At 47.6% G+C, this 15,774-nt stretch overlaps 1 protein-coding gene across 3 annotated transcripts in view; it reads right to left on the reverse strand.

Moving 5' to 3' along the window:
- The window catches only part of MGLL (monoglyceride lipase), a 133,671-nt gene that overhangs the window by 26,472 nt on the left and 91,425 nt on the right, over positions 1 to 15,774 (reverse strand). For all 3 annotated transcript variants that reach the window (XM_053599651.1, XM_053599652.1, XM_053599650.1), the window contains exons 4-5: positions 5,109 to 5,245; positions 3,795 to 3,905 (exon numbers count right to left, since the gene is read on the reverse strand). In XM_053599651.1, the coding sequence (XP_053455626.1) occupies positions 3,795 to 3,905; positions 5,109 to 5,245 (248 nt within the window). The remainder of the gene's footprint in view (positions 1 to 3,794; positions 3,906 to 5,108; positions 5,246 to 15,774) is intronic.

Raw genomic sequence — 15,774 nt, forward strand, 5'->3', positions numbered from 1 at the left:
CAATTGAATTTAAAAAATAGATTCTGTGAGACTCTGTCAGAAAGGCTTCTAGACAAGACGAGAAAGTGAGTGGAGGGCAATCGGCATTCCGGGGCAGGGCAGACTCCTGCATCTTTGGCGCTGTCAGACAAAACTGCCAGACACCAGAAGCAGGGTGGGAAGGCTGCGCCCTTGGGTTTGTGCAGGGAAACCTAATTTGTCTTGGCTAATAGGAGGAGGCCTCCATCCCCCAGGGCTGCTGGCTCCTGATGTGACAAGGCGATCTATTAGCACAAGGCTCTGAGAGGTGGCCTTGCTCAGTAGTGCTGCCTCAGGGGACTTAGGGAAGAAACCTCTCCAGCCCTAACTCCTGGCCCAGCTGCCAGGGTCACATTAGGGCACTTTGTCTGAGAAGCCCCACAGCCCTGTTTTGTTTTTTTTTTTTTATTAAATCATTAACTATGTACATTTATAGGGTACAGAGTGCTAATTTGATATACAATGTGGACTGCTTCCATCACACTGATTAACATAACCATCACCTCACTTGTTTGTTGCGGTCGGACATTTATACTCTACTCTAAATAGATTTAAAATGTACCATTGCTTTATGCACAATACGTGAGGCCCCCCAAATACCCGCCCTCTCCGCTCGCCCTCCCCCCTCCTTCTTGTGTTTTATCATTTGTGTAAATGTATAGGTGATTACATATTGGTTTCATAACAATATTAAGTACATTGGATACTTCCCCCCCATTCTTAAGATACAAAAAAGATGATGTTTCAGTTCCACACAGGTAAACATAAAAGATCAAAAAAGAAAAGTCTGGGACCAGATGGCTTCACATCAGAATTCTTCCGAACCTTTAAGGAGGAACTAGTACCTATATTACATAACCTTTTCCAAAACATAGAAAAAGAAGGAATACTTCCCAACACATTCTATGAAGCAAATATCACCCTGATCCCCAAACCAGGAAAGGACTCAACAAAGAAAGAAAGAAAGCTATAGACCAATATCATTACGAATCTCAATGCAAAAATATTCAATAAGATCCTAGCAAACAGAAGTCAATGACACAACAGCCCTGGTTTTTCTCTAAGGGAAAACATGCTTTGTAAAAACATCCTTTTTCTTCTAAGGGAAATATCCTGGATGCACAGTGGGTAGCCTGAGATTCAAACTCGTAACACGAGCAGGTGATCCTGGCAAGTCTTTCCTAAGCCTTGGTTTTCTCACCTGGAAAACACCAGTCCCAACCTACAGCTGGGCTGCAGAGCAGCACTCAAGATAACATGCACAGCAGCACAACACCTGCAGCTCTCACCGGGCTTCACAGATCACACCACTGTCCCAGCCTGGCTTGCTCTCCTGGGACAAGAACCTTGAACTATTTGGCCTCACAGTCTCCATGGGACTGGGGAGTGGGTCACACTCCCCGGGGGGCACATCTGAATGATGAAGAGGTAACACATCCTGCATCACTTGTGAGACATTAATCACTCCCTAACAGCTTTTCCACACAGCACTGAAATGCACTGATCAAAGCAAGTTGATTTTATTTATTTATTTATTTATTTATTTTTGAGACCGAGCCTTACTTTGTTGCTCTCAGTAGAGTGCTGTGGTGTCACAGCTCACAGCAACCTCAAACTTTTGGGCTTAAGCAATTCTCTTGCCTCAGCCTCCCAAGTAGCTGGGACTACAGGCAACCACCACAACGCCTGGCTTTTTTGTTGTTGCTGTCATTGTTGTTTAGCAGGCCCTGGCCAGGTTCAAACCTACCAGCCCCGTTGCAGGTGGCCAGTGCCCTAACCACTGAACTATGGGCGCTGAACCGAAGCAAGTCAATTTTAATATGGCAGTGGTAGTTTCCTTAACATGGAATAAAATCCAAAGGAGATATCCAGCTCTCTTACTCAGTGAGTTAAGTAAACCACTGTTCTCTGGTTAACCCACAGACAGGTCTAAGCTTCTGTGTTCCCAGCACAGCCCCATTTCAGACCAGGTAGATTTTCTGTGTTTACTGGGAAGCCTGCATCTCTGGCACCAGCATTAAACCTGTGGCATGGGCTGGAGAAAACATTTTGAGGACAATTTTATAAGGTTCATTCCCTGTACTGTGTTTCACTATTTGAGTCCTGAGGAGAATACCAGGGAATGGGGAAGGGCATAAGATTAAGGCCATTATTTAAATACCCCTTCCCCCCATTGGATGGTGAGACCACAGGTTAAGCTTGTGAGTGATGGGTTGGTTCCCAGGGATCCTGGCTCCAGCACACCACCCTTAGCTCTCACTGTCATGGGGAGTCCAGAGAACCAGCTCAGGAGGCAGCAGCCCAAGCCCAGAACTGGCGAATGAGGCCGCCTCGAGAACCAGCTCAGGAGGCAGCAGCCCAAGCCCAGAACTGGCGAATGAGGCCGCCTCTTAGGATACGGGTATGAGGCCTCCTCTTAGGATAGGGAAAGGAGGAGCCTTCCCTGGGGATGCAGGGGTGGGGTGAAGGGGAGCCTTCCCTGGGGATGTAGGGGTGAGAAAGGGGGGAGCCTTCCCTAGGGATGGGGGTGGGTGAGGGGGAGCCTTCCCTGGGAATGGGAGTGAGGAGGGGGGAGCCTTCCCTGGGGATGGGGGTGGGGTGAGGGGGAGCCTTCACTGGGGATGCAGGGGTGGGGTGAGGGGAAGCCTTCCCTGGGGATGGGGCTGGGTGAGGGGGAGCCTTCCTCCCTGGGAATGGGAGTGAGGAGAGGGGGAGCCTTCCCTGGGGATGGGGGTGGGGTGAGGGGGAGCCTTCACTGGGGATGCAGGGGTGGGGTGAGGGGAAGCCTTCCCTGGGGATGGTTCTGGGTGAGGGGGAGCCTTCCCTGGGAATGGGAGTGAGGAGAGGGGGAGCCTTCCCTGGGGATGGGGGTGGGGTGAGGGGGAGCCTTCACTGGGGATGGGAGTGAGGAGAGGGGGAGCCTTCCCTGGGGATGGGGGTGGGGTGAGGGGAAGCCTTCCCTGGGGATGGGGCTGGGTGAGGGGGAGCCTTTCCTGGGGATGCAGGGGTGGGGTGAGGGGGGCAGCCTTCCCTGGGGATGGGGGTGAGGAGAGGGGGAGCCTTCCCTAGGAATGGTGGTGGGGTTCTCCTCTCACTGGGGTATGGCTATCTTACAATCTGATGTCCCACAAGGAGACATCTGTCTGTATCCCACGTCAGCAACCCAGATAACAGTTAGGCAGTTCCTCTGAGCCACTGGTTTCATCTCCTTTCTCAGGGAGAGAGGGCACTGTTCTATTTCTAGGTGTCACATCTGGTTCATTTGCCTTATTCAGAGTAGCCCACCTGGTGTGCTGCTCACATGGACCATTATATCCAGAAAAACAAAACTCTGGTTCCCCTAGAGTCGGAGGCTGAGCGTGCTCAGGACAGAGGAGCTGCAGAGAATATGACCAGACCATGACCCTCCTGCAGCTCCACTCACTACTCCCTCTCTGCTGAAGTTGGAAAATAGTCAACAGAAAACAGCTCAGGCCGCCATGTGACAAACGTGTCTTGCTGGACTGAGAATATGGGTAACCTTTCCTCCTGTTAAAACATACCAATAAAACACACACAAACAGGAAGGCATTTTTGTCTTGGCGAGAAAAGGCATCTGATTTTAAAAACACAGAATCCCAGTGGCAACAGTATTTGACATTTGTCCAAACCTTTACACAATAGTGTCTTAAGTCCAAGAACAGACTTTGACCCCTTTACCCAGACTCCTGCTAAAAACAGACCTCCGTGTCCTGGGGGAGCCTGCAGGAGTTGTACAGACCAGAACGTCTTCTTACCTTGAAAGTTGTTGCAGACTCAGGATTGGCAAGGACCAGAGGCGAAATCAGTACCATGCCGGAGAAGTGGCCCGGCCTCTCAGCAGCCGTGAGGATGGCGATAGCCCCTCCCTGCAATGTAAAATGGGCAAAGTTGTATTTCTAACAAACGCCATCTATGCAGTCCCCTTAAGCTGCGGTCCTGGCCAACAGCTCTGAGGAGGACTAACTTGGATAGACACTATCAAATGCTGGATAAACTAGATGTGCAGTTATTTTACTACATGTTTTTTTCTCTGGGTTTTCCCAGAGCAAACATTTCACAGAGATATAAATGTGGTTCCTGCCCGTGGGCCGCAAGTTAAACAACAACGCATCTCTGCTCCATCTCAAGCCCAAAGTGGGCAGGCCCCCAATTCACCCTCCCTGCAGGCTTAATGGGAGACTTTTTTTTTTTGATAGGAAGTAATCTGATCATAATAATAGGTTGCTACAGTTTTTTCTTGGTTCAGTAAAGGTCCTAGAAAATTAGGTTATAAGAAAAATACTTCAGGTTGTAAGAAAAATATTTAGCATAAGAAAAATACTTAGAGCTGGTTACTGCTGGATGGTGTAGAGGAAGAGAGGCCTGGCCTGTCTGCTGAAGCTCAAAGGTAATTTAAACCAAGGGCTAGGATCTGGAATGCTCCTGGGGCCTCGCAGGTTAGGTAGATATAGGAACAGAACCAGGCAGTGGGGCAGGGGACAGAGTGGGAGCTCTGCCCCAGTGCAATGTCCCCCAGGCATTCACACCCCACCCCCAGCTTTTCTGGAGATAGATCTGGTTGGGAGCTGCTGATTTCAGGAGCCCTGATGCAAAAGACTCATATATTTAAAAGGTGAATGGATTTGAATTAGGAAATGTTTCCACAGGGGTCCTCTGCCCCCAGGTGCCATTGTACTGTACAATTCTGGTACTGGCATGCAGCATTTTGGAACATGCTGTGTGCTCCTCACTGACCGAGGGACCACTCCTTGCTCTGAAAAGTGGCTCTTAGTAGCCTCACTATGAATGGCACCAAGGAGACCAAAGGAGTTGACAAAAAGATCAGTTTCAAGATGCTCGCACCCCAGCTCCTCCACAGGCTGTCCGGCAACTCCTGGCCCCCCAATCCCAGGCCTGAGCTCTCGCGTCTGCCTCCAGGGCCCTGGACCGGGCTGTTTGCTAAGCTAACAGCCTGGAACCCCCAAGTGCAGGGTGTGCCAAGGGGGACGTGCCAGCCAAGCAGACAGCAGGGGGGCCTGCAAGGCCGGGGGCCAGGCCTGACCCGAGCTGGTCTTCTCTGCTGTGCTCACCATGGAGTGGCCCAGAAGGAAGACAGGAAGCCCGGGGTGGTCCTTCTGCATGACGTCCACGTGCTGCAGCACATCCCTGATAAAAACGTGGAAGTCGGACACCACCATGCGCTCCCCTTCGCTCTGTCCGTGGCCCACTGCAAGGGAAGGGAGACGGAGAGGTGGTTACCGCGGGTCAGCCCCTGCCCAGCCACAGGGCACAGGCTGTCTGGAGTTGTCTCTGCTCTCCACCACGCGCCTGAATGTGGAGCCTTTCAGCCTCTCTTGAACACCTGAATTCTTCCCCCTGCTTTTCGCATATAGAAAATGGAGGCTCTTGTAAGATGATCTTACAGGGTATATGTGAAACTTAGTAAATGTGGAATGTAAATGTCTTAGCACAATAACTAAGAAAATGCCAGGAAGGCTATGTTAACCAGTGTGATGAAAATGTGTCAAACAGTCTATGAAACCAGTGTATGGTGCCCCATGATCATTAACGTGATCATGGGGCACCAATGATCATGGGGCACCATAAATCACACACAGCTGTGATTTAATAAAAAAAAAAAAAGAAAAGAAAGAAAATAGAGGCTCCGTGTAGTTAAGGAGCTTGCCCAAGATCACACAGCTGGGAAGACGTTTCCAAGGAAGAAAGGACAGGCAGGAGGAGGCCTCAGCATGCCCAGTTTTCTGCAAAGTGTTTTGGAGTAACACTAATAATAAGGCTCAGAATTTTCCTGGGCGTTCCTAGTTTCTTGGCCCTCACAGCTGTGTTTGAGGATTAGCCTTTTACCAGGTCGAGTGCCGCATTCCAACCCCTCACCTTCCAGCTTTAGAAGACAATACCACAAGCACAAAATCAAATCAAACAGTCAAGTGTGTTTGCCAGAATTCTTCCCAGTGAAGCTGCAGTAAAACTGGGTCACATTCTGTCCTTCTTTGATTTTTTTCATCTGCCATCTATCTGCCATGTTCCGTTCCCTTTTGTTCTTTTCTTAGGGTCCCTCCACTTTTCCCTCTTTGAAGGACATCAGTCACTATAGAAACAACTCGCAGGCTGTGGCCTCACATTTGAGCTGAGAGCAGCTGTGATGGATTGGAAACTGGAAAAAGGAAAGAGCTTCTAGAGGCCTGGGGACCACCACACAGTGAGAGGATCTGCCCAAACCTTTCCTGCCCAGAGCCTTGAAGTGTTCACTCCACTCCGGCCACCTCCGAGGAAGCTGTTATGTGTGTTACATTGGTAATAGGTCACTCATCACCTGGAACTGACTGGCTGTGCAAACCTCCAACTCAGAAACCCTCCTGGGTTCACACTTCCATCTCCTATGTCTCCCACTGGCCTGTCCCAAGCCCACCCTCCGGCTGCAGGGCCCTGTCTGGCTGTAAGTCCCACTGGGTCGACATCTGCCGCTCTCTCAAGAACACCTTCAGTACTCTTGCTGAGTTTCTCTTTTAAAATTGATCCTAGGCTATAGTTGTGTTTCATTTTTCATATGCAAGCCCAGGATATAGGAGGGAAGGGGAGGGAGAGGGGAAGGGAGGGGGGTAGGTCGATAGAGGGAGGGTTAGTAGGGGACCACACCTATGGAACATATTGCAAGTACAAGTTGGATCTATGAGGTGTAGAACACAAATGTCTTAACGCTATAATTGGGTAAATGAGGTGAAGGCTATGTTGATTAGTAGGATGTAAGCACTCCAATGTGTACAAATAATCAACACATTGAATCCCATAATGGCATAAATGTATTTATGATCTATGTACAAATGACTTAATAAAAAAATAAAAATGTAAAAAGACAGTTAAAAAAATAAAATTTATCTTTACTTTTTATTATGGAAAAAATATATACTATAAACTTTTATTGTTTTAGCCATTTTTAAGTGTACAGTTCATTGCCATTAAGGGCAGTCACAATGTTGTACAATCTTCTCGACCCTCCATCTCCAGAACGTCTTCATCTTCCCAAACTGGAATTCCCTGTCAATTGTGCCAGGTTGAACGATGTCCCTCACATTCACACATGAATGTTGTAACTCCCAGTATCTCAGAAGATGACCTTATTTGGAGTGGCTCAAAGGAGTAGGGCGCCGATCCCATATACCAGAGGTGACAGGTTCAAACCCAGCCCCGGCCAAAAAAAAAAAAAAAAGAAAAGAAAAGAATCTTTTGGCGGTGCCTGTGGCTCAAGGAGTAGGACACCAGCCCCATATACTGGCGGTGGCAGGTTTAAACCCGGCCCCAGTCACAAACTGCAAAAAAAAAAAAAAAAAGTGATTATATTAAAATGATATCCTTAGGGCAGGCCCTGATCCAACAGGCTAGTGTCAGGGTACAGACACGGAGAGAAGAAGTGAGGACCCTCTGGAAATGTGGGGAAACAAATGCTTGTTAAGTCCCCAGCCTGTAGCCCTGTGCCAGTCTGAGTGTACTCCACGCCTGTTAGCACCAACTCCCCACCCTCCAGCCCCGGGCACCCCCCATCCTCTCTCTGTCTCTATGAATCTCATGGGATTAGCCAGGGGGTGGCCTTTTGTGTCCAGCTCATTTCACTTAGCACAGTGCCCTCCACACTGTAGCCTACGTCAGAATTCCCTTCCTTTTCAAGGCTGCCTCATACTCCATGTAAACAGACCACATTGGGTTCATTCATTAATGAGCCCCCATGGAACTTGGGTTGTTCCCACCTTCTGGCTACTGTGAGTAATGCTGTGTGAACATGGGTGTGTATAAATAATCTCCTCATGTCCCAGCTTTCAATTCTTTGGGGTATACACCCAGAAGTGGGGTTGCCAGACCAGACGGCAATTCTAAGTTGAATTTCCTGAGGCATGGCCCCCAGGCTCTACCTGCAGCGCCTTTCTGGACACAGCCTGCCTCCCAGCAGAGGACCACTTCTCCCCACTCTGTGCCTGAAGATGGGTGAACGGGTAACATCTGGGCCACCTGGTGACCTGTTGTCTGCCCACAAACTTGGTCCCCAAACAAATTCATCTCAGCACCTGTTCCACGTCTATTCTCTCAGGGCTCATAAGTCCAACTCCTGACTCTGAGCAGGTGAATACCATACATCTTTTTGGCAATCATGGGGAGTCTAAAACAGCCCTCTCTAACCTCCCACCCTCTACAGCCTCTTGGGTAGGGCCCCTCCGTGCAGCCACCTTGGCCCAGCCCCACCTCCCTGGCTGCTACAGCCCTGGCTCGGAGTCCTCTCTCCTTCATCCTGCAGCCCCCTAACCACCCTCCTCTCTCCCTCCCCCGCTCCTTCCTCAGGGGTGGTCTACCCTTACCACCTCCCCTGCCCTATTCTCTCTCCAGCCAGAGAGCTTCTGCATCAGCCCTCAGCTGAGTCCTGGACACTCCTGCTGGCCTGCTGGCCTTCGTCCACCTCATCCTCCTCCCAGCTCTGCTCACCCAGCACCAAGTGCTGACCTTGTCATGGGGCGCCCGTGGAGGTGGGTCTCCTTGGTTCACCTCCTGCCTTTCTGTGTTTTGTCTCCTTTTCCTGCTGATTTCTGTGCTTCATTCATTCATTTTTAATTAAAAAATTGCATTTAAAAAGGCAATACAAATATGAAATCAATATGTAAACAACTGCATGTTCTTAAGGACAATAAAACACTACTATAGTCCAGTTCAGGGGTAGAGGGAAGTGGGAGCAGGGAGGACATACGGCAGAGGAGGGAGGGCGTGAGGCGGGATCTCACCTCATGTGCACATTGTGAGGGTCTATAACACGTCCCCTGGGTGAGGGGCTCTTCTACAAATGGAACTTTACCCTGGACATGAGAACAGTGTAACCTAAATATTGTACCCTCATATTTATTTGAATAAAGTTAAAAAAAGGCAATTTCTTCATATGATTCAAAAATCAAAGTAGTATAAGGAGGTGCACATTGAGCCGTCTCTTCCCCACCTCCATCCCCATCTATCCACTTCCCCCCTGTTCTCCTAAACCCGTCTTGCTGTCTCAGCCTCCTTGAGTGTTACAGGCAGAGACGAACACATTTCCTGAGTTTTACCCCTGTGTTAAACACAAAGGGACGTACAGCGAGCCCCAATTTGCACCTGTCCTTGCCGGACATCCCCGCAGGTCTTCCGACCTTTGACTAGAGCTCCTCCCCAGCTTTTCCTCCAACTTTTCACTGCAGATTTTTCAAATGCACAAAACACTGAAAAAATATTCCACTATTCTTACTATCTTATTCCCCACCTGCTATTTACAGATGTTACCATTTTATTTGCTGCATGTATACACATTTATAAATATAAAATGCCTGAATCACTTAAAAGTAAGTCTCAGATTTTAACAATCGGAAAGTCTAGATAAAGAATGTACAGTGGTTCTTTGGATTATTCTTACAGACGTTCCATAAAGTTGAAGTTATTTACAAATAAAAAGTTTTATAGAAGTAATGCATAGCTATTGGAACATTGCAGTGCATGTCTTGTAAAAAATAAGGCATTCTCTCTCAGAATGAGAATTCTACTTCCCCACCTAAGAAAATTAATAATAGCTTCATAATATCATCTAATGCTTGGTCCAAATTCGAATTTCAAAATTCAAGTAGTGTCCAAGTAACTTTTACCCAGTTTTTCAGACCCATTGTATGAAGTTCATGTACTGTACTTGTTTTTTTTTTTTTGCAGTTTTGGCCGAGGCTGGGTTTGAACCCACCACCTCTGGCATATGGGGCCAGCGCCCTACTCCACTGAGCCACAGGCGCTGCCCCAGTACTGTACTTGTTTGCCACCCTTCTTTAGTCTACACCAGGCCAGTAGAGTGTCCCCTATTCTGAGTCTGTGTTCCCTTGTGGTGCCATTTGCCTCGTTCCTCTGTTCCCATCAACGACCAAGTACTTCCTTACTTTGTGGCACAAATGTACCAGGTTCACCTTATATTTTCCTGTCCCAGACCTGAAATTAATCATTTCTCCAGGGAGCTCCAGTGGAATGGTATTTAATAATCCAGATTTAAATGTGGGGGTGGGGTGGGGCTCCACACCCTGGGGTGCTATTGCTTCCGTGCTCTATCAGTGGGCAGAGAAAGAAAACCTAATTCTTAAAAACTCCTGAGTTTCTATTGATGTTTTCAATCAAAAATCAATGTTCTAGAGTTTTTCTTACCTTCTTTGACTTTATGTTTCATCTCTTTGACACTGAACATCTTGGTTCCTCAAAGTGTGAACACATCACACTCCGCGCATGGCTTCAAAATGACAATAACATTGCCACCAATGAGGAGCCTGCCGGGAGGGGACCTTAAACTCTCTTTACATTTCCTTTAGTCCTTATGATATAGTTCAATGATGATAGGACCAGAGTGTTGTGTTTAAAGATCAAATTCTTACAAATAGGTTATAATTATGTTCTCTATGTGCTTAAGTTACTAATTTGATATACAATTAGATTCATCAATTTTGAATTAAGTTTCTTTCCAATGTTATAGGTTTTCACTCTTTGCTTTTCAATTTAATTTTCTTTTCCAAACATGCAAACATTTACCTGGTATAACAGTCATAATATAAAATGATTAATCCGGCCAAGCCATCTCTCTAATCCGCCCCTTGTTCCCCATATAGTTAACGATTTTTTTTTTTTTTTTGCTGCACAATTATTTATTTTGTTATTGTCCCCTTGTCTGCATCCTACCCACTGGAACATTACCTCTTTGAAGGCAGAGATTCTGCCCATTTGGTTCAATGCTGTATCTCTAGCACTTTATAAACAGGCTGAAGCTAACTAACATACTATTAAACTACTAAGAACAGCAGGGGAATTACGAAACACAGCTAGTGGGAGCCCTGGAAGGGGAGAGGAGGGTGTGATCCAAAGCAGTCACACAGGGAAGAGGGTGGTGGCTCACATTTTGGGAGGCTGAGACGGAGAGGGTACTTGAGCTCAGGAGGTTAAGACCAGCCTGAGCAGGAGTGAGACCCTGTCTCTACAAAAAATAGAAAAGTTAGCTGCGTGTGGTGGTGTGCAAGGCTGAGGAAGGAGGATCACTTAAGCCCAGGAGTTTGAGGCTGTAGTGAGCTATGATGACCCCACTGCACTCTAGCATTGGCAACAGAGTGAGACACTGTCGCAAGACAAACAAACAAAAAGCCACAACCACTTGGGTGGCGCTTGTGGCTCAGTGGGTAGGGCAGGGCGCCTGCCCCATATACCGAGGGTGGCAGGTTTAAACCCGGCCCCGGCCAAACTGCAACAAAAAAAATAACCAGGTGTTGTGGTGGGCGTCTGCAGTCCCAGCTGCTTGGGAGCTGAGGCAAGAGAATTGCTTAAGCCCAACAGCTGGAGGTTGCTGTGAGCTGTGATGCTACAGCACTGTACAGAGGTATAGTTAACGATTTTAATTATGTTCTGTTTTTTTCTCTAAGCATTTCTTTTTGCAAAAATAAGAAATTACTTGTTTATCCATCAATCTATCTATCTATCTACACAGTTGCAGTTTGGCCGGGGCTGAGTTTGAACCCACCACCCTCAGCATCTGGGGCCAGCACCCTACTCACTGAGCCACAGGCGCCGCCCTACACAGTTGATCAATTATCTACCTTTTATTATCTAACCATCCATCCATCTATTCTTTTTTTTTTTTTTTTTTTTGTAGAGACAGAGTCTCACTGTACCGCCCTCCGGTAGAGTGCTATGGCGTCACACGGCTCACAGCAACCTCCAACTCTCAGGCTTACGCGATTCTCTTGCCTCAGCCTCCCGAGTAGCTGGGACCACAGGCGCCCGCCACAACGCCCGGCTATTTTTCCGTTGCAGTTTGGCCGGGGCCGGGTTTGAACCCGCCACCCTCGGCATATGGGGCCGGCACCCTACTCACTGAGCCACAGGCACCGCCCCATCCATCTATTCTTATTTTTTCTCCTTTCTGACTTGAAAGGTAAATGTGTCCTGCTCTAGAACAGTGTAGTCTGTTTCTGGATTTCTACCAGGTTTTTGTTTTTTCACTTTTAACATGTTCTACAGTTTACTCCATATGTCATAAATGGGCCCAAGAGCTCCCCCTTCACTCTGCCCTGTTGCTGTGAGTACTTCTTTGCGTGGGTGAACCACAGTTTATTCAAGCAGACTCCCGTTAGAAAACATCTGGGTTCCTACTTATTAATCTCCTACTTATTAAACATTTGGCTGTGATAAATAACCTTGGACTATTTTGGTTCATGTTTGTGATGGGGTATCTTCAGGGCATATGCCTAGACATGGAGTTACTTGGTTAAATATAAACACATATATACTTTTTGTAGATATTACCAAATTCTCATCCACAAGGGGTATACGGTCCTTCCCTCTGTCAACAGCATGTGGCAGAGAGCCGATTTCTCTCAGCCTGACCAACAGTGTTGTGTGAAGCTTGGGGGAATTTTGCCCTTGTGATAGGAGAGGAAGGGAAGGTTGGTTTTAGAAGCCATCATTTGTTTTTTGGTAAAATGGGTATATTCATGTTTTTGCTCGTTTTTTTCTACCATGATTTTGCATTCTTTCTTTTTTTTTTTTTAAAGAGACAGAGTCTCACCCTATCGCCATCGGTAGAGTGCCATGACGTCACACAGCTCACAGCAACCTCCAACTCCTGGGCTTAGGCGATTCTCTTGCCTCAGCCTCCCGAGTAGCTGGGACTACAGGCGCCCACTGACGCCCGGCTATTTTTTTGTTGCAATTTGGCCAGGGCTGGGTTTGAACCCACCACCCTCAGTATATGTGGCCTGTGCCCTTACCCACTGAGCCACGGGTTCTGCCCTGCATTCCTTCTTGATATTTAAGAGCACGCTGTATATTAGTTGATCATTTGGCTTTTGCTTATGTGGCATTAAGCCATGCCACATTTTTATTTTTGAACGATTAAGTTATCAGTATTTTTAAGGCCTCTGAATTCTGATTCTTGGTTATAAAAGAGTTGAGCCAATTTTCTGTGAGTTCTTTTATGGCTTCTTTCCATTTTTGTTGCAGTAAAATATACGCAACATAAAACTTACATGAACCATTTTAATAATACAGCTCAATGTTATTAAGAATATCCACCATTGGCCGGGCATGGCAGCTCACACCTATAATCCTAGCACTCTGGGTGCTTGCTTGAGCTGATGAGCTTGAGACCAGCCTGAGCAAAAGCAAGACCCCATCCCTACTAAAAACAGAAAAACTGAGGCAAGAGGATCGCTTGAGCCCAAGTTGGAGGTTGCTGTGAGCTATGACGTCACGGCACTCTACCCAGGGTGACAGCTTGAGATTCTGTCTCAAAAAAAAAAAAGGTTCCTAAAATAAAAACAAGAACATCTAACATTGTGCAGCCATTGCCACCGCCCATCTCTAGACATGGTTGCATCATTGTACATTTTAGTTTTTGAACCATTTGGATTTGCCTTGGTGTATGGTGTGCGTCAGGGATCTATTCCAGATGATTCTTGATTTTCTGTTGCGGTATGGTTCACATCACATGACATTAACCATTTTAAAGTGTACCAATTAGGTGGTATTTAGCATATCCACAATGTTGTTCCACCACCATCTCTATCAAGTTCCCCAAAGCAGATGGTTCTTAATTGTCCTAGCAGAATTTATGAAAAGGCCTTTGTTACTTACTTCACTGAATTGTGATGTGTCAAAGTTCCTTTTTCACTTGAGTCTAGCCTTATTTCTGAATTTCTGCTTACTCATGAGCCAGCCCCGTACCATGAAGGCATTACAGGATCACGTCATGAGTGGTTGGCTCTCTGAAGACCTATTCCTGCCCACAGGCATCGCGCGGGCTCTGCCTCTCATCACAGTGTGGACGGGCATCGTGCAGGCTCTGCCTCTTGGCATAGTGTGGGCATCTGCTGGGCACACTGCGTCTGAGTCTGGCTTCTGGCAAGAGTTGCAGATCCATCTTTTCTTTTAGAGACAAGAGTCTCACTTTGTCCCCCTCAGTAGCTAGGACTACAGGCGCCCACCACAATGCCCAGCTATTTTTTCGTTGCAGTTTGGCGGGGCCAGGTTCAAACTCACCACCCTTAGTATATGGGGCCGGCGCCCTACTCACTGAGCCACAGGCGCCGCCCATATCCACCTTGCCACCCCCTGATCAGAAAGATTCTCCTGACGGTTCCCTGGCTCCTCAAACTGCTTCCAAAACGGCTCTCCTCTGGGGTTCCATGTCATGGTTAGTGACCCCATGATCCTTCCAAATCATTAGGCTCAAAAGAGGGCTGTCATCTCTGACTTTAATGCTGTCCCTACACCCAACTGGTTAACACACATCCTTCTAGATTTCTAGATCCACTCTTTCTTACTTTGTACTTTACATCCTTGCAGAGATTAAGACCCTGGTTGCCTTTCAACTTGTAATACCTCCTTCAACATTTTCCCTGCCTACCCCCAACTCTCCCTGCTCTAAACCATTCTTCACATGATCCCACCTCCTCCTCCAGAAGCTGATCATGTAGTGGTCAGACTTCCCCCACTGTTTCTGGACATAGCCCACATAGTCCCATCCAGCCCTCACGGCCTCAACTGAAGGCCCTCGCCTGCCCCCCCGCCACATTCCAAGCCACAAGTACACCCACCTGCCCACTGACCCTTAAGGAAGATCTGCACTTTCCTGCCCTGTGCCTCTGACCAGACTGCCCCTCCGCCAGGATGTCTTCACCTTGCAACGGGCTGGGTGTAAAGCCCTTCAGGCCCACCTCCAGCCCAGTCCCCCCTGCCGCCCCCCCCCCCCCCCCCCGTGTCTGCTGAGACTTCCTCAGCGCAGGGGCACTTGCCAGCACTCCCTCACGTCTTGCTCCTGTCACCTGGGCGCTGATCAGTGCTCTCCCTTTTCTTCCCCTACAGCACCACCCACCCCGCATGCCGAAGGTCCTAAGGGCCAGGATGCCACACAGGAGGCTGGCTGGTGGGCAGGGGCTGACCCCTGCAAAAAACAATGCTATGAGGGATTGGTGACGTCAGTGTGGACTAGGGGGCCAGCTCAGTGTGCCGAGACTCTTATCTGCCAGGGCTGTCCTCGAGAGCAGCAGGCAGACTTTTCTTCTGACCGTTCCTCAGGGTTCCCTGAGTGGGCCTGGCAGAGGACAGGTGTTGAGATGCATTGTGGGAAGTCTCTCTATAACAGCCGCTCACAAGAGAGACCCGACCCCATCACTCTAGCACAGCGTAAGCATTTCCTTCACTGCCATGCAGATGGAGCCTGCTGAGCTGTGTTCACACTTTGTTTTTTTTTTATTATTAATATTAAATCATAGCTGTGTACATTAATGCGATCATGGGGCACCATACACTGGTTTTATAAACAGTTTGACACATTTTCATCACACTGGTTAACATAGCCTTCCTGGCATTTTCTTAGTTATTGTGTTAAGACAATTATATTTTACATTTACTAAGTTTCACGTGTACCCTTCTACACTGCTGGTGGGAATGCAAATTAATACATTCCTTTTGGAAAGATGTTTGGAGAACACTAAAAATAGATCTACTATACAATCCTATAATTCCTCTACTAGGTATATACCCAGAAGACCAAAAATCACATTATAACAAAGATATTTGTACCAGAATGTTTATTGCAGCCCAATTCATAATTGCTAAGTCATAGAAGAAGCCCAAGTGTCCATCGATCCACGAATGGATTAATAAACTGTGGTCTATGTTCCCACTTCTGCAATAAGATCTCTCCCCCTCCTGGAT

This window comes from Nycticebus coucang, chromosome 8 (genome assembly GCF_027406575.1).
Source record: "Nycticebus coucang isolate mNycCou1 chromosome 8, mNycCou1.pri, whole genome shotgun sequence".
Classification (NCBI taxonomy): domain Eukaryota; kingdom Metazoa; phylum Chordata; class Mammalia; order Primates; family Lorisidae; genus Nycticebus; species Nycticebus coucang.